General features: G+C 44.5%; 1 protein-coding gene across 2 annotated transcripts in view; it reads left to right on the forward strand.

Annotated features, from left to right (window-relative positions):
- The window catches only part of LOC144493158 (uncharacterized), a 334,243-nt gene that overhangs the window by 282,555 nt on the left and 32,695 nt on the right, over positions 1-18,993 (forward strand). For both annotated transcript variants that reach the window (XM_078212064.1, XM_078212058.1), the window contains one exon: positions 7,358-7,493. In XM_078212064.1, coding sequence (XP_078068190.1) covers positions 7,358-7,493 — 136 coding nt within the window. The remainder of the gene's footprint in view (positions 1-7,357; positions 7,494-18,993) is intronic.

An 18,993-nucleotide genomic window follows, 5' to 3' on the forward strand; every position in this document is an offset into this window, starting at 1 on the left:
TTTCCACACCTGAAATAACATTTTTTGGGAAATTCCACCCCAATTATTTATATAGAAAAAAGAGTTCATAAGGTACCAGAAAACTCTATCAGTTCAGTGGTTAAGTGGTCACTATATAGCTCTCATGAGAGCATAATCTTTGTCACATTTATGTCTGTTTTGTCTTGGTCCTTGATTGCTTAGAACAGTTTTTTTTTCTATATTTATCATTTATTCTTATGGTTCCTCTCTTTGAGAAGGAAATATCCTTCCTGACTTCTTGCATCTGATTACATATCATAGGTAATATGCTAAAGCTACAAGAATCCTCTGATTACCATTCACTGCAGTTGGCACTTTCACCTGAAAATCACCTCAATGATATTAAAGAAAGAACGGTACAGTCAGTACAGCACAGGGCCACCAAGTCTGTGCTGACACAGATGCCTCTCTAATCTAATATTTTCTTGCCTCAAGTGTACCATCTGCCTCTATACTCTGCCTATACATGTATCTATCCAGATGCCTTTTGAATCTGCTTCCACCACCTCCTCTGGCAGCGTGTTCCAGGCATTCACCACCCTCTGTGTGAAAAACTTGCCCCTTACATCCCCTTTAAACTTCCCCCCCTCACTTTCAACCTATGCCCCTGAGTAATTGACCCTTCAAACCTGGGGAAAAGACTCTGACTTTAGAAATTTGGACATTAGAAAACATAGAATTCCTATATTCCTTATTCTTTTGCAGGACAGCTATTAATTTCTAGGATATTGATATTTAAGTGCGTACAATTATACATACCCTTTAGCCTAACTTGTCCATGTTGCCCAGTTTTTACCACTAAGCTAGTCCCAATTGCCCGCATTTGATCTATATCCATCTTACCCATGTAACTGTCTGAATGCTTTTTAAAAGACAAAATTGTACCCGCCTCTACTACTACCTCTGGCAGCTCATTCCCGACATTCACCATCCTCTGAGTGAAAGATTTATCCCTCTGGACACTTTTGTATCTCTCCCCTTTCACCTTAAACCTATGCCCTCTAGTTTTAGACTCCCCCTAGCTTTGAGAAAAGATGTTGACTATCTACCTTGCCTATCTTGCTCATTATTTTATAGACCTCTATAAGCCTCCTACGCTCCACGGAAAAAAATCTCAGTCTCTCCAGCCTCTCCTTATAATTCAAACCATCAAGTTCCAGCAGCATTCTAGTAAATCTTTTCTGCGCTCTTTCTAGTTCAATAATATTCTTTCTATAAAGAGGGTGGCCAGAAGTGTACACAGGATTCCAAGTGTGGCCTTGTGCCTTGTACAACTTCAACAAGACGTCCCAGCTCCTGTATTCAATGTTCTGACCAATGAAACCAAGTATGCCGAATGCCTTCTTCACTACCTTGTCTGCCTGTGACTCCACTTTCAAGGAGCTATGATCCCGTACTCTTACATCTCTTTGTTCTATAACTCTCCCCAAAGCCCGACCATTAACTGAGTAAATCCTGCCCCGATTCGATCTACTAAAATGCATCACCTCACATTTACCCCACAGGCCACAATCAGTAAGAATAGGCAACAACACCTCGTCCACGATCATCCTCAACACGGGTGCCCCATAAGGCTGTGTCCTTAGCCCCCTACTATACTCCTTATAAACTTATGACTGTGTGGCCAAATTCCCCTCCCAACTCAATTTTCAAGTTTGCTGATGACACCACCGTAGTGGGTCGGATCTCAAACAATGAGATAGAGAATCTGGTGAACTGATGCAGCAACAATAATCTCTTCCCTCAATGTCAACAAAACAAGGGAGATTGTCATCGACTCCAGGAAGCATCGTGGTGAACATGCCCCTGTCTACATCAATGGGGATGAAGTAGAAATGATCGACAACTTCAAGTTTTTAGGTGTCCAGATCACCAACTTGTCCTGGTCCCCCCATGCTGATACTATAGTTAAGAAAGCCCACCACCACCTCTACTTTCTCAAAAGATTAAGGAAATTTGGCATGTCAGCTATGACTCTCACCAATTTTTACAGATGCACCATAGAAAGTATTCTTTCTGGTTGTATCACAGCTTGGGTATGGCTCCTGCGCTGCCCAAGACTACAAGAAATTACAAAAGGTCGCGAATGTAGCCCAATCCATTACACAAACCAGCCTTCCATTCATTGACTCTGTCTACACTTCCCGCTGCCTCAGAAAAGCAGCCAGCATAATTAAGGATCCTATGAACCCCGGACATACTCTCTTCCACCTTCTTCCATCGGGAAAAAGATACAATAGTCTGAGGTCAGGTACCAACTGACTCGAGAACAACTTCTTCCCTGCTGCCATCAGTCTTTTGAATGGAGCTACCTCATTGAACTTTCTCCACACCCTAGCTATGACTGTAACACTACATTCTGCACTCCCTCCTTTCCTTCTCTATGACTGCAAGAAACAATATTTTTCACTGTATGCTAAACATGTGACAATAATAAACTTAAATTAAACTCCATCCACCCACTGGCCTAATTGATCAAGATCCCATTGCAATACCTTCTTCACTGTCCACAATGTCACCAATCTTGGTGTCATCTGCAAACTTACTAACCATGCCCCATAAATTCTTATCCAAATAAATAATATAAATAACAAGTAACAGTGAACCCAGCACGATCCTGAGGCACACCACTGGTCACAGGCCTCCAGTTTGAAAAAACCCACTACAACCACCCTTTGTCTTCTTTCATCAAGCCAATTTTGTATCCAATTGGCTACCTCACCCTGGATCCCATAAAATTTAACCTCATGCAACAACCTACCATGTGGCCTCATGATTTCTCTCTCCTCCGACAACACCTCTACTCTTCGAGGGATCCACTTGATCCCAGCTTCTATGCATGTCATATACCTCCTTTTTGACCAGGGCCTCGACCAACCTACCTGACAAAGGCCTTGCTAAAGTCCATGTAGACAACATCAACTACACTGCCCTGTTCTACCTTCTTGGTTATGCCTTCAAAAAACTCAATCAAATTCATGAGACATGATTTTCCACTCACGAAGCCATGCTGACTGTCCCTAATCAGTCCTTGCCTCTCTAAATGCCTGTAGATCCTGTCTCTCAGAAAACCTTCTAACAACTTACCCACTACAGATGTTCGGCTCACTGGTCTGTTATTCTCAGGTTTTTTCCCACAGCTCACAAAGGCATAACATTTGCTATCCTCCAATCTTCAGGCACCTCATGTGGCTGTCGATGATTCAAATATCTCTGCTGGGGAACTCGCAATTTCCTCCCTAGCCTCCCACAATGTCCTGAGTTACATTTAATCAGGTCCCACGGATTTATCTACCTTGATTTGCTTTAAGACTTCCAGCACCACCTCCTCTGTAATATGTACACTCCACAAGACATCACTATTTATTTCCCCAAGTTCCCTAAATACCAATGAGAAATATTCATTTAGGATCTCACCCATCTCTTGCGGATCTGCACACAGATGACCTTGTCAATCCTTAAGAGGCCCTACTCTCTCCCTAGTTACTCTTTTGCCCTTTATATCTTTGTAGCAGCTCTTCGGATTCTCCTTTGCCTTGTCTGGCAAAATAATCTCATGTCCCCTTTTTGCCCTCCTGATTTCTTTCTTAACTCTACTCCCACAACCTTTATACTCTTCAAGGGTCCCTGCTGCCTATGGCGATGGGGAATGCAGGACTGATTTTTGGGTATGGCAGGACTGATGTATGAGGAGTGATTGACTCGCTTAGAATTGTTTTCGTTGAAGTTCAGATGAATGAGGGGGGGATCTCATAGACACTTATTAAATTCTAACAGGACTAGAGAGGGTAGATGCAGGAAGGATGTTCCTGATAGTCCCGAACCAGGGCTCACAGTCTGAGGATACAGGGTAGACCATTTTGGACGGAGATGAGAAGATATTTCTTCACCCAAAGAATGGTGAGCCCATGGAATCCATTACCACAGGAAGTAGTTGATGCCAAAACATTGAATGTATTCAAGATATAGCACGTGGGGCGAACAGGATCAAAGATTATGGGGAGAAAGCAGGATTAGGCTCTTGAGTTGGATGATCAGCTATGACGTGATGAATGGCAGAGCAGGCTCGATGGGCCAAATGGCCTCCTCCTCCTAGCTTCTATGTTTCTATGTCATGTGCCTCCAGGATTCCCTACTTCTACCAGCCTTGCCCTTCACTCTTAAAAAGAATGTGCTTACCCAGAACCCTGATTAACACATTTGTGAAAGTCTTCCACTTACCAGCTGTCCCTTTGCCAGCCAACAGACTCCCCCAATCAACTTTTGAAAGTTCCTGTTTAATACTATCAAAATTGGTGTTACCCCAATTTTTGGGCCAGACCTATCATTCTCGATAGCTATCTTAAAACTAATGGAATTATGGTCTCTGGTCCCAAAGTGATCCCTCACGAACACTTCTGTCATGTACTCCCATCAAATCTCTAGTCAGGCAATCCAGATACTTAATGAGAAATCCCTCCTGAACACACTCAACAAATTTCTCTCCATCCAAGCCCCTAATACTATAGCTGACCCAGTCAATGTTAGGAAAGTTAAAGTCCTCTACTATTACCACCCTTTTTTTCTTGGAGCTATCTGCAATCTCCTTACATGCTTGCTCCTCAATTTCCCACTGACTATTTGGAGGTCTGTAGTACAATACTATCAAAGTGATATCTCCCCCTTCCGATTTCTCAGTTCTACCCCTATAGACTCTGTGGGCGAACCCTTGGATATATCCCCTTTCAGTACTACTTGTTTGAAAATAGAATTCCCTATCCGAAGGGGTGGTGAAAGTAAAGTTCATAGTAACTTAGAAAGGCAAGGGAATAAATATTTTAAAACTTTAAAAATTGATCATGTTTAGAAAAGTACAGGAAAATGCGACTATGTGGATAGTCCTTTCAGAGAACTGTCACAAGTTCAGTGATCGAACTAAGTGTAACAATTTAGTGGGGAGTGAATCATTATTACAGATTATTGTTATAGATCCTTTCTTAAATTTTAATGTATTAATTTACTGATAAATGGCCTTAAAGATTTATGATTTTATTACTTGGTTTTGTAGGGATAAGAAGGTTAGTACAACATTATTCTTTAATTTGTAGAAATAGCTTTTAATCTCCACACAGTTTTATTTTATATTTAACCTAATTGTTTGGTTTTCAAAGAAAACTTGAGACATAAACCTGAAACTTCCATTATTTTTGTGAAATAACACATACTCCTGATGAAGTCTGGTGAACAAGGATTATCACGGTATGCTTGGCTGAAAGCTCAGACAGCTATCTATAAACTAAAACACCTGCTCCCCAGACAAAACATTGTGTGATTGGCATCTTAGGCTTTCTGATCTCTGATGTCAGTTTCACAATGTTTATTCACACAAGTTTAGTGATTTCAAGAGTTTGTGGTTTGCTGTTTTTGAGACTTTTTAAAGGCTTTTATTATTGACATTTTATTAGCTTGCAGTGCAGAATTTTTCAAACAAGAAATTTATCAATGAATTACTTTTTTTCAAAGTTTTTGTTTACACATTACGCTATTGGGATCATTGATTGTACAATAGGTCAAAAGGCATGGGTGTGACATAGGAGGCATGAGGGGCCATGGAATGGGGAGTGTTTGGAGAGTGAATGGCTTGGTGAAGGATGAAGGGCCTTTGTGGTTTTATTTTAAGACTTTTTAAACAGCCTGCCTCCATATGTGGCAGCAATTCTTCCTGGGCAACTGGTCCGACTCCAACAAGCACTTGACCACAGCTATGAAGCCTTTTTGGTCACTTTCCTTTGATGCAGTCAGGCCAAACTGGGAATTTTCCCAACTCCTATTTGCCTTGAGGATAAAAGTCCAGGCCATTGACTCTGTTTCTCTCTCCGTAGATGCTGCTGCCTCACCAGCTGAGTGTTTCCAGCATTTTATTTTTATTTTTTATTTCAGATTTCCAACATTCTGCTTTTCAATACTTGATTATCCACTGGAAAAAACATAAATATTCAAATTAAACAACATCTTTGGTTCACATACAATTTGGAAGTTCTTTAACAACAAGAAAGAAAACCACCTGATTTCCCAAATGCATACTTTTGTTGGAAAGCAAAGTCTATTTTAGATCTTCATCAATGTATACATTTTACTAATGGTATTTCTCAGACTTGTCAAGTTCCTTAACTGATCTTAGATTATACCATGGCATGTTTTTCTCTCATGGTCAGAACTCAGCAATTCCAGAATTTGTATGTTTGCATCTAGGTAGAAAATGAACTGTGGAGGAGCAAAGTGTTCCTCCACATAGTTAAGATTTTGATCTTCTTCTTTCATATTGGGGCATTTGCTTCCTAACAAAGGTTTCTTCAAAAACTAGCCCAGGATTGATTGACACTTCACTTGTTTTCTTTAAGTACTTTTAATCTAGCCATGTTAGGTAGGTGTTGAAATGATCAGGAGCCAGGTGTTGTAAGTTGATATGGTGATCCATTCGTCCTTATGTTTTTAACAAGAAATTGTCTTTTTTCTGCAGCCTGCGAAAGCTGATTTTCCCATTTATTTAACTGTTGTTGATTAAGGGGTGGTCTTCCCCAAAAAAGTCTGAAAACGGAAATGTTCCGTTTTTTGAGTGAGTTCGGCACTACAACCTTCCCACACACTGTCAATTTTTCTGACAGCTGGGAGATTTGCACCAGATCTCCCCCCATCATCGGCAACATGTTCTCTTCCCCACACCAACACCGGTTGCTGGCATTTGCACCGAGCTACACCCAACCCCCCCCCAACCCCTCAGCATAGCAACCCACTTGCATAGCCCGCCCCCCCCCCCTTCCATAGACCTAGACCCCATCCCTTACATAAACTCCCCTGCAAAGCCTCCCCCCCCCCCCCATCTTTCTTCATAAGCTCTCATCATAGCCCCAACCCCAAAGGCCCACCCCCACTCAGACCCCACCTCCTTGGCAGTGGCCCTGGCACACTAATGGTGCCCAACCGGGCATTGCCAGGGTTCCAGGAGGGCACTGCCCAGCCATGCAGCTGACCACCCAGGGACTTCAATGGCCTCTGAACCCCCGGCTCCTCGTCATGGCACCTAGGGTCCGCTGGTGGAGATCAGGACTGATTCAGCGGGAAGATTCTGAGGGGCTCAGAGATGCCATGCAGGGCCAGGTAAGTCGTCGTTCTGAGTGCAAAACAGGGCCGGGAGTATAGCAAATGGTCCAAATTGTTTTTTTACCCTCGCCTGTGATCTTCCCGGCTCACCATGTTGATCAACCACCGCAGCAAGCTGGTAAGATTGCCATTCATGTATAGTTTTACTGCAATTGATTTAATTACTTTGTTCTGCTGTGTTTTATGCCAATGTAAGGAACACAAAGAAAGAAGTAGTTCTGAAGCAAAAGATGAAAGAAAATGCAAAGGAAGAGCAGAAGAAGAAAACTGAGGAAGAGTACACAAAGTTCGAGAAAGAAGAGATAGCATCAAAAATGTATGAGAAGTGGCTGGTAAGATTTAGGGTATAAATCTGGAAAGAATTTGATAAAAGTTTCAATTCAATTCAAACCACATAAGCATTCACAGAAGGAAGCCATTTGGCCAATCTTGTCCATGCCAGACCAAGGACACCCAGGTGCCCTTTCTAATCACATCTTGGACGTTCCGGGGTATAGATGTTTCAGTAAGTGTAGGGAAGCTGGTAAAAGAGGTGGAGGAGTAGCATTGTAAATCAAGAAGAGTTTAACGGCTACGGAAAGGCACTTCGAGGGGGATCTGCACACTGAGGTAATATGGGCTGAAGTTAGAAATAGGAAAGGAGCGGTCACGTTGTTAGGAGTTTACTATAGGCCCCCAAATAGTAATAGAGATGTGGAGGAAGAAATTGCTAAGCAGATTATGGATATGTGTGGGGGTCACAGGGTAGTTGTCATGGGGGACTTTAACTTTCCAAATATTGATTGGAACCTTTGTAGGTCAAATAGTTCGGATGGGACAGTTTTGGTGCAATGTGTGCAGGAGGGGTTCCTGACACAATATGTGGATAGGCCGACAAGAGGTGAGGCCACATTGGATTTGGTACTGGGAAATGAACCGGGCCAAGTGTTAGATTTGGTTGTGGGAGAGCACTTTGGAGATAGTGACCACAATTCTGTGTCTTTTGTTATTACAATGGAGAGGGATAGGGCCGTACGGCAGAGCAAGGTTTACAATTGGGGGAGAGGTCATTATGGTGCGATTAGGCAAGAATTAGGGGGCATAAGATGGGAACAGAAACTGTCAGGGAAAGACACTCATGAAAAGTGGAACTTTTTCAAGGAACAAATACTGGGTGACCTTGATAGGTATGTCCCTGTCAGGCAGGGAGGAAATGGCCGAGTGAGGGAACCATGGTTCACAAAAGAGGTGGAATGTCTTGTGAAAAGGAAGAGGGAAGCTTATGTAGGGATGAGGAAACAAGGTTCAGATGGCTCGATTGAGGGTTACAAGTTAGCAAGGAATGAGCTGAAAAAGGGGCTTAGGAGAGCTAGGAGGGGACATGAGAAGTCCTTGGCGGGTCGGATCAAGGAAAACCCCAAGGCTTTTTACTCTTATGTGAGGAATAAAAGAATGACCAGTGTGAGGTTAGGGCCGGTCAAGAACAGTAGTGGGAACTTGTGTATGGAGTCAGTAGAGATAGGCGAGGTGATGAATGAATACTTTTCTTCAGTGTTCACCAAGGAGAGGGGCCATGTTTTTGAGGAAGAGAAGGTGTTACAGGCTAATAGGCTGGAGGAAATAGATGTTCGGAGGGAGGATGTACTGGCAGTTTTGAATAAACTGAAGGTCGATAAGTCCCCTGGGCCTGATGAAATATATCCTCGGATTGTTTGGGAGGCAAGGGATGAGATTGCAGAGCCTTTGGCTTTGATCCTTGGGTCCTCACTGTCCACGGGGATGGTGCCAGAGGACTGGAGAGTGGCGAATGTTGTTCCTCTGTTTAAGAAAGGGAATAGAAATGACCCTGGTAATTATAGACTGGTTAGTCTTACTTCGGTGGTTGGTAAATTGATGGAAAAGGTCCTTAGAGATGGGATTTACGACCATTTAGAAAGATGCGGATTAATCCGGGATAGTCAGCACGGATTCGTGAAGGGCAAGTCGTGCCTCACAAATTTGATCGAATTTTTTGAGGAGGTAACTAAGTGTGTTGATGAAGGTAGGTCAGTTGATGTCATATACATGGATTTTAGTAAGGCGTTTGATAAGGTCCCTCATGGTCGGCTTATGATGAAAGTGAGGAGGTGTGGGATAGAGGGAAAGTTGGCCGATTGGATAGGTAACTGGCTATCTGATCGAAGACAGAGGGTGGTGGTGGATGGAAAATTTTCGGACTGGAGGCAGGTTGCTAGCGGAGTGCCGCAGGGATCGGTGCTTGGTCCTCTGCTCTTTGTGATTTTTATTAATGACTTAGAGGAGGGGGCTGAAGGGTGGATCAGTAAATTTGCTGATGACACCAAGATTGGTGGAGTAGTGGATGAGGTGGAGGGCTGTTGTAGGCTGCAAAGAGACATAGATAGGATGCAAAACTGGGCTGAAAAATGGCAAATGGAGTTTAACCCTGATAAATGTGAGGTGATTCATTTTGGTAGGACTAATTTAAATGTGGATTACAGGGTCAAAGGTAGGGTTCTGAAGACTGTGGAGGAACAGAGAGATCTTGGGGTCCATATCCACAGATCTCTAAAGGTTGCCACTCAAGTGGATAGAGCTGTGAAGAAGGCCTATAGTGTGTTAGCTTTTATTAACAGGGGTTGGAGTTTAAGAGCCGTGGGGTTATGCTGCAACTGTACAGGACCTTGGTGAGACCACATTTGGAATATTGTGTGCAGTTCTGGTCACCTCACTATAAGAAGGATGTGGAAGCGCTGGAAAGAGTGCAGAGGAGATTTACCAGGATGCTGCCTGGTTTGGAGGGTAGGTCTTATGAGGAAAGGTTGAGGGAGCTCGGGCTGTTCTCTCTGAAGCGGAGGAGGCTGAGGGGAGACTTAATAGAGGTTTATAAAATGATGAAGGGGATAGATAGAGTGAACGTTCAAAGACTATTTCCTCGGAAGGATGGAGCTATTACAAGGGGGCATAACTGTAGGGTTCGTGGTGGGAGATATAGGAAGGATATCAGAGGTAGGTTCTTTACGCAGAGAGTGGGTTGGGTGTGAAATGGACTGCCTGCAGTGATAGTGGAGTCAGACACTTTAAGAACATTTAAGCGGTTATTGGATAGGCACAAGGAGCTCACCAGGATGATAGGGAGTGGGATAGCTTGATCTTGGTTTCAGATAAAGCTCGGCACAACATCGTGAGCCGAAGGGCCTGTTCTGTGCTGCACTGTTCTATGTTCTATCTTCCTGCACCCGGCCCATAGCCCTGTATCTTACAACACTTAAGTTGCAGGTACAGGTACTTTTAAAAATAATTTAGGGTCTATGCCTCCACCAACAACTCAGGCAGCGAATTCCAGACACCCACCCCACTTTGCATAAAAAAGGTCTCTGCCAATGAAGGAGAGCATTCTATATGCCTTCTTTAAAACCTTTGAAGTTTTAATCAAGTAATAATGGGCCACTATTGGCCGGTGGCAGGTTCTTCCAGTCCCACTGATCTCTACGGGGTTTGTGTGCCCTGCATCCTCTGCCGCCAGGGAACACGCCACTGGGAGTCATAATCAGCGGGACTGCAAGATTCCACTGAATGGAAGGGTTGGAAAGTTTTGGAATCACAGTGATGACCACTGTGGAAAAGTTCTGAATTTTAGAATCACAGTGATGATCGCTTCGCCACCATGCTGACAGCACACTCTTACCGTGGGTTTCACTGCACGGAATTGAAGGGGGATGGTGGGGTTCAGCGAGAAATTCCATTGCCTGATTCGATTTGGTTTATTATTGTCACATGTATTAACATACAGTGAAAAGTATTGTTTCTTGCGCGCTATACAGACAAAACATACCGTTCATAGAGAAGGAAACAAGAGAGTGCAGAATGTTGTGTTACAGTCCTCCCCCCCCCCCCCCCCCCCCCCCCGCCCTCCTCCTCCCCTCAACAGTATCCAAAACAGTCTACCTGTTTGAGAGGGGAACAGCCACAAGCCAATCCTGCATTACCTGCCTGCCTCTCCTGGTCACCCAGCTACCTGTCTAGACCTGTGCAATGACCACCTCTTTGAAGCTAGTGTGTCACACTCTCTACCCCCTGTATGCTCCGCAGAGTGTGCAGCCACTGCTCCAACCAAATCACGCAGGAGAAGCTGCAACTGGTCACACTTCCCGCAGACATAGTCATCAGGGACACTAGAATGCTCCCTGATCTCCCACATTTGGCAGGAGGAGCATTTAGAAAGATATAAGAATGTTACCTTGCTTTCACCTTGCTTGTCCTCCTCACAGTGCCTTTTTTTGGTTAGAGAAAGGAGGGAGGCAAACACTAATATAGTCTGCAGGGATTCTATGGTTCCATGGATGTTTTTCTTACTGGAAGCCTATGTCCAGTAGGGTCCCACAGGGATCAGTGTTGGGGCCCTTGCTGTTTATGGTTTATGTAATTGATTTGGTAGAGGTGGAAAGTCTTAGATTACAGGAGGATATAGATGTGTTTGTCAGATGGGCTGATGTGGCAATTGAAATTCAATCCAGCTAAGTGTGAGGTGATGCGCTTGGGCAGGACAAACAAGGAAAGGGAATACATAATGAATGGCAAGATCTTGGGAAGCACTGAAGATCAGAGGGACCTTGGTATGCCTGTCTCTTAAGGACAGGCAGATAAAGTTTTTTCTTATTCATTCGTGGGACATGGACGTCGCTGGCTAGCATTTATTGCCCATCCCTAGTTGTCTTGAGAATTTGGTGGTGGGCTGCCTTCTTAAATCACTGCAGTCCATGTGCTGTGGGTGACCCACAATAACATTAGGAAGGGCATTCCAGGACTTTGACCCAGCGACTGCGAAGGAACAGCAATATACTTCAAAGTCAGAATGGTGAGTGGCTTGGAGGGGAACTTCCAGGTGATGATGTTCCCATGTTTCCGGGCTTGCGGTGGACTGAAAAGATTGAGTATGTGGACTTTTAAGAAAGAGGTTGTGCTGGAATCTTTGAATGGCATCAAGATAGATAAGTCACCGGGTCCGGATGGGATGTACCCCAGGTTACTGTGGGAAGCGAGGGAAGAGATTGCAGCGCCTCTGGCGATGACCTTTGCGTCGTCGATGGAGACAGGAGAGATGCCAGAGGATTGGAAGATTGCGGATGTGGTTCCTATTTTCAAGAAGGGGAATAGGGATAGCCCAGGAAATTACCGAACGGTGAGTCTAACCTCAGTGGTTGGTAAGCTGATGGAGAAGATCCTGAGGGACAAGATTTATGAGCATTTAGAGAAGTTTAGTATGCTCAAGAATACTCAGCATGGCTTTGTCAAAGGCAGACCGTGCCTTACGAGCCTGGTGGAGTTCTTCGAAAATGTGACTAAACACATTGACGAAGGGAAAGCGGTAGATGTGGTTTATATGGATTTTAGCAAGGCGTTCAATAAGGTCCCCCATGCAAGGCTTCTCGAAAAAGTGAGAGGGCATGGGATCCAAGGGGCTGCTGCCCGGTGGATCCAGAACTGGCTTGCCCAAAGGAGGCAGAGAGTGGGTATAGATGGGTCTTTTTCTAAATGGAGGTCAGTCACCAGTGGTGTGCCCCAGGGATCTGTTCTGGGACCCTTGCTGTTTGTCATTTTCATAAATGACCTGGATGAGGAAGTGGAGGGATGGGTTGGTAAGTTTGCCGACGACACGAAGGTTGGTGGGGTTGTGGATAGTCTGGAGGGATGTTAGAAGTTACAGAGGGACATAGACTGGGCGGAGAAGTGGCAGATGGACTTCAACCCAGATAAATGCATAGTGGTCCATTTTGGCAGGTCAAATGGGATGAAGGAGTACAATATAAAGGGAAAGACTCTTAGTACTGTAGAGGATCAGAAGGACCTTGGGGTCCGGGTCCATAAGACCCGAAAATCGGCCCCGCAGGTGGAGGAGGTGGTTAAGCAGGCGTATGGTGTGCTGGCCTTTATCAATCGAGGGATTGAGTTTAGGAGTCCGGGGATAATGATGCAGCTATATAAGACCCTCGTCAGACCCCACTTGGAGTACTGTGCTCAGTTCTGGTCGCCTCATTACAGGAAGGATGTGGAAAAGATTGAAAGGGTGCAGAGGCGATTTACAAGGATGTTGCCTGGATTGAGTGGCATGCCTTATGAGGATAGGCTGAGGGAGCTCGGTCTCTTCTCCTTGGAGAGACGTAGGATGAGAGGAGACCTAATAGAGGTATATAAGATGTTGAGAGGCATAGATCGGGTGGACTCTCGGAGGCTTTTACCCAGGGTGGAAATGGCTGCTACGAGAGGACACAGGTTTAAGGTGCTGGGGTGTATGTAGGTACAGGGGAAATGTTAGGGGGAAGTTTTTCACACGAGTGGAATCGGCTGCCGTCAGGTGGTGGTGGAGACAAACTCAATAGGGTCTTTTAAGAGACTCCTGGATGAGTACGTGGGACTTAATAGGATGGAGGGTTATAGGTAGGCCTAAAAGGTAGGGATATGTTCGGCACAACTTGTGGGGCCGAAGGGCCTGTTTTGTGCTGTAGTTTTTCTATGTTTCTATGTATCTGCTGCACTTGTCTTTCTCGATGGAAGTGGTCATGGGTTTGGAAGATACTGTCTAAGGATCTTTGAATTGCTGCAGTGCATTTTGTAGATAGTACACACTGGTGGTGGAGGGATTGGATGTTTGTAGATGTGGTGCCAATCAAGCAGGCTGCTTTGTCCTGGATAGTGTCAAGCTTCTTGCATGTTGTTGGAGCTGCACCCATCCAGGCAGGTGGGGCGTATTCCATCACACTTCTGACTTGTGCCTTGTAGATGGTGGATAGGCTTTGGGGAGTCAGAAGGTGGGTTACTCACCACAGTATTCCTAGCCTCGACCTGCTTTTGTAGTCACTGGGCCGAATGTTACGACATCATTTGACTTTTGTTGCTCGTAGTGTATTAATGATTTGGAGGAAAATGTAGCTGGTCTGATTAATAAGTTCACAGACAACACAAAAATTGGTGGAGTTGCGGATAGTGAAGAGGATTGTCAGAGGAAACAGCAAGATATAGACCGGTTAGAGACTTGGGCGGAGAAATTACAGATGGAGTTTAATCCGGAGAAGTGTGAGATAATGCATTTTGGAAGGTCTGATGCTTGTAGGATGTCCACCGACCACTGAAAGTGGCAATGCAGGTGGATAAGGTAGTCAAGGAAGCATACGGCATGCTTGCCTTCATCGGTCAGGGCATTGAGTATGAAATTTGGCAGGTCATGCTGCTGCTGTACAGAACCTTAGTTAGGCCTCATTTAGAATATTGTGTACAATTCTGGTCGCCACACTACCAGAAGGATGTGGATGCTTTGGAGAGGTTACAGAAGAGGTTTACCAGGACGTTGCCATGTCTTATGGTCTTATAGGAATTAAGGGCTATGGGGAGAGAGCGGGTAAATGGAGTTGAAATCAACCATGATTGAATGGTGGAGTGGACTCGATGGGCCGAATGGCCTTACTTCCGCTCCTATGTCTTATGGTCTTATGGTCTTATGTTAGCTATGAGGAGAGATTGGATAAACTTGGTTTGTTCTCACTGGAACGACGGAGATTGAGGGGTGACCTGATAGAGGTCTACAAGATCATGAGTGGCATAAACAGAGTGGATAGTCAGATACTCTTTCCTAGGGTAGAAAAGTCAAGTACTAGGGGACATAGGTTTAAGGTGCGTGGGGAAAAGTTTAGAGATGTGTGACGCAAGTTTATTTTGTACACAGAGGGTGGTGAATGTCTGGAACCCGCTGCCTGGGGAGGTGGTGGGAGCAGATACGATTGCAGCATTTAAGGGGCAACTAGACAAATACATGAATAGGATGGGAACAGAAGTATATGGACTCCATAAGTGCATACGGTTTTAGTTTAGGCAGGCATCATGATCAGCGCAGGCTTGGAGGGCCAAAGGGCCTGTTCCTGTGCTGTACTTTTCTTTGTTCTTTATAATTGTGCCCATTTTGCTGCAGGAAAAAGTCATAAAACTGGCATGATGCAACTAGCAGGAGTGGTACCCATTTCCATTTTACCAAAAAAAAAATCGACGCGACCCAAAATGGGCGAAACGTCATTTTGCATTCAATGTAATTAGCGTTCTTCACTCATAATTAGCCCAGCTCACCTGTCTTAATGTCCTCGTTCGCTGCAGCACTGAGTGTGAGCGAGGAGGTAAGTCTCTGCTTTCAAACTGCTATGTGCTACTCGGTTGGGGCAGAGGGGGTTTGTTTCATGGCGGCCATGTTGCATTTCAGGCTGGGGGGGGCTACAAGTGGGTGGGGAGCTGCTATTGTTCACGGGGTTCCACTTCAGCCTCTCAGCACGAACCCGGGTCAGTGTGCTGCCCTTTGGTCTTAGCACTGACTCTGGCTCCTAGTGCTGGCAGCAGCAAGCACTGTTGCTGGAGGGTTATGGGCTAGAAACTCTCTGAAGTGGCAGTGCTACAGCCTCAGGACTTGTCAAGCAGCACTACTGCATGGGTTCAAGATGTGTGTTTGTGAATGGGGGGAGGAGCTGTGTTGCCATTCTGGAGGGCTGTGGGAGGTATGGGAAGTGTGTGTTGCTAGGGGGCTGTGGGGGGGTATAGGGAGTGTGTGTTGCTAGGGGGCTGTGGGGGGCTATGGGGAGTATCTGTTGCTGTGGGGGGAAGGTATGGGGAGTCATAGAGGTTTACAGCTTGGAAACGGGTCCTTCGGCCCAACTTGTTCAAGCCGCCCCTTTTTTTTAAAAACCACTAAGCTCATCCCAATTGCCCGCATTTGGCCCATATCCCTTTATACCCATCTTACCCATGTAACTGTCTAAATGCTTTTTAAAAGACAAAATTGTACCCGATTCTACTACCTCTGGGAGCTTGTTCCAGACTCTCACCACCTTCTGTGTGGAAGAATTGTCCTTCTAGACCCTTTTATATTTCTCCCCTCTCGCCTTAAACTGATGTCCTCTAGTTTTAGACTCCCCTATCTTTGGGAAAAGATATTGACTATCTGGCTGATCTATGCCCCTCATTATTTTATAGACCTCTATAAGATCACCCCTAAGCCTCCTACACTCCAGAGAAAAAAGTCCCAGTTTATCCAACCTCTCCTTATAACTCACACTATCAAGTCCCGGTAACATCCTCGTAAATTTCTTCTGCACTCTTTGTAGTTTAATAATATCCTTTCCATAATAGGGTGACCAGAACTGTATTCCAAGTGTACCTTACCAATGTCTTGTACGACTTCAACAAGACGTCCCAACTCCTGTCTTCAATGTTCTGACCACCGAAACCAAGCATGCCAAATGCCTTCTTCACCACTCTATCCACCTGTGACTCCACTTTTAAAACATGTACCCTTAGATCTATTTGTTCTATAACTCTCCTCAATGCCCTACCATTAAATGAGTAAGTCCTGCCCTGGTTCAATTTACCAAAATGAATCACCTCACATTTATCTCAATTAAACCCCATCTGCCATTTGTCAGCTCACTGGCCCAATTGATCAAGATCCTGTTGCAATCCAAGACAACCTTCTTCACTGTCCACGATGCCACCAATCTTGGTGTCATCTGCAAACTTACGAACCATAGCTCCCAAAGTCTCATCCAAATCATTAATATAAATGACAAATAACAGTGGACCCAGTACCAATCCCTGAGGCACACTGGTCACAGGCCTTCAGCTTGAAAAACAACCCTTTACAAACACCCTCTGTCTTCTGTCATCAAGCCAATTTTGTATCCATTTGGTTACTTCACCCTGGATCCTGTGAGATTTAACCTTATGCAACAACCTACAATGCAGTACTTGTCAAAGGCTTTGCTAAAGTCTGTGTAGACAACCTTAACTGCACTGCCCTCATCTTGGTTACCCCTTCAAAACACTCAATCAAATTTGTGAGACATGATTTTCCACTCAAAGCCATGCTGACTGTCCTTAATCAGTCCTAGCCTATAGATCCTGTCTGACAGTCTACCTTCTAACAACTTACCTGCGACAGATGCGAGGCTCATCGGTCTGTAGTTCCCAGGCTTTTCTCTGCAGCCCTTTTTAAACAAAGGCACAACATTTGCCACCCTCCAATCTTCAGGCACCTCACCTGTGGCTGTCGATGATTCAAATATCTCTGCTGGGGACCCGTAATTTCTTCCCGAGCCTCCCGCAACACCCTGGAATACACTTTATCAGGTCCCGGGGATTTATCTACCTTTGTGCACTTTAAGACTCCTTCTCTGTTATATGTACACTCCTCAATACATCACTATTTACTTCTCCAAGTTCCCTAACATCCATGCCTTTTTCAACAATAAATATTGATGAGAAATATTCATTTAGGATCTCACCCATCTCTTGTGGATCTGCACATAGATAATCTTGTTGATCTTTAAAAGGCCCTCCTCTCTCCCTAGTTACACTTTTGCCCTTTATGTATTTGTAAAATCTCTTTGGATTCTCCTTTGCCTTATCTGCCAAAGCACTCTCATGTCCCCTTTTTTTGCCCTCCTGATTTCTCTCTTAATTCCACTCCTACACCCTCTCCAAGGGAACCACTTGATTCCAGCTGCCTATGCATATAATGTGCCTCCTTCATCTTCTTGACCAGGGCCTCAATATCCCAAGTCATCCAGGGTTCCCTAATTCTACCAGCCTTGCTCTCCACTCTAAGAGGAATGCGCTTACCCTGAACCCTGGTTAACACACTTTTGAAAGAGTGTGTGTTGCTGGAGGGCTGTAGGTGTTGATCCTCTAGAAGGTGTAGGCAATAAAATATAACAAAACTTACTCCAACTTATAAATCAAAGAAAAGGGTTTAATAAAGGAACTTCATTACTCCAACACTTGAGGCCTCACCCTGGCCCATTCCAAGCAATTTAACTTGTTCTTATTTATACTGAGTCAGCTGATCATCACATCATTTTGTCATTGGTTACATAGTTTATTGGGTCAGCTGACCCTTACAGCTTGTTACCATTGGTCACACTGCAACAGATCCAATGTTATCATTGGTTATATTTTAACAGATTCAAAATAATTTAAGACAACCATCCTCCAGTATTCTTAATAACTTTCCAGTACCTGCACTCCTCACTTGACCGTTCGAGTATGTGTGATACCACTGTGCCTACTTGGGTTAGCTGAACCTTTGAAGTAATAGCTTCATCCCCTGCTTCACTGGTACTTTGTTGATCATCAAAGATGTGCGGGTTAGGTTGATTGGCCAGGTTAAAAAAAATTGCCCCTTAGAGTCCTGAGATGCGTAGGTTAGAGGGATTAGCGGGTAAAATATGTGGGGGTAGGGCCTGGGTGGGATTGTGGTCGGTGCAGACTCGATGGGCCGAATGGCCTCCTTCTGCACTGTAGGGATTCTATGATTCTATGATCAGATTCCCTCTTATCTATAGTTGACTAATCCTCATAGTAGCTCAAGGTATGTGCATGCGAGGTACAAGGTGCCTCCTGTACTTCTGCAGCTTGCTCAGAGGCTCCATATTCATACCCAATACCCACTACTCTTGAAGAGTGGACTCGCACTGTCTGCTTACTATGTTGTAGTATAGTTCTGGGCACTATGGCATTCTGGTCTGCATTGAACAAGGTGGTGGGGCACAATTGTTTCCCGAAAAACATTTTTAGTGATGCTGTCATTTGATCAAAGAGGGGTTCTGTTCCCCTTAATTGTATTCCTGTCATTATCCATTTGTGATAGACATGCATAGTACAGCAACTTAAAGGCCAATACTGCATCTACAATCTCCAAATTAAATTTCATTAGCCTGTCACGACCTCTATCAAAATCCATGATATACTTTTCGTTGATATGCTGGTCTTTTAATCCTGTCAAACATCACCCATCCTTCATAATTTTCCAAGAACTTGTCTTTT

This window comes from Mustelus asterias, chromosome 1 (assembly GCF_964213995.1).
Source record: "Mustelus asterias chromosome 1, sMusAst1.hap1.1, whole genome shotgun sequence".
Lineage (NCBI taxonomy): Eukaryota > Metazoa > Chordata > Chondrichthyes > Carcharhiniformes > Triakidae > Mustelus > Mustelus asterias.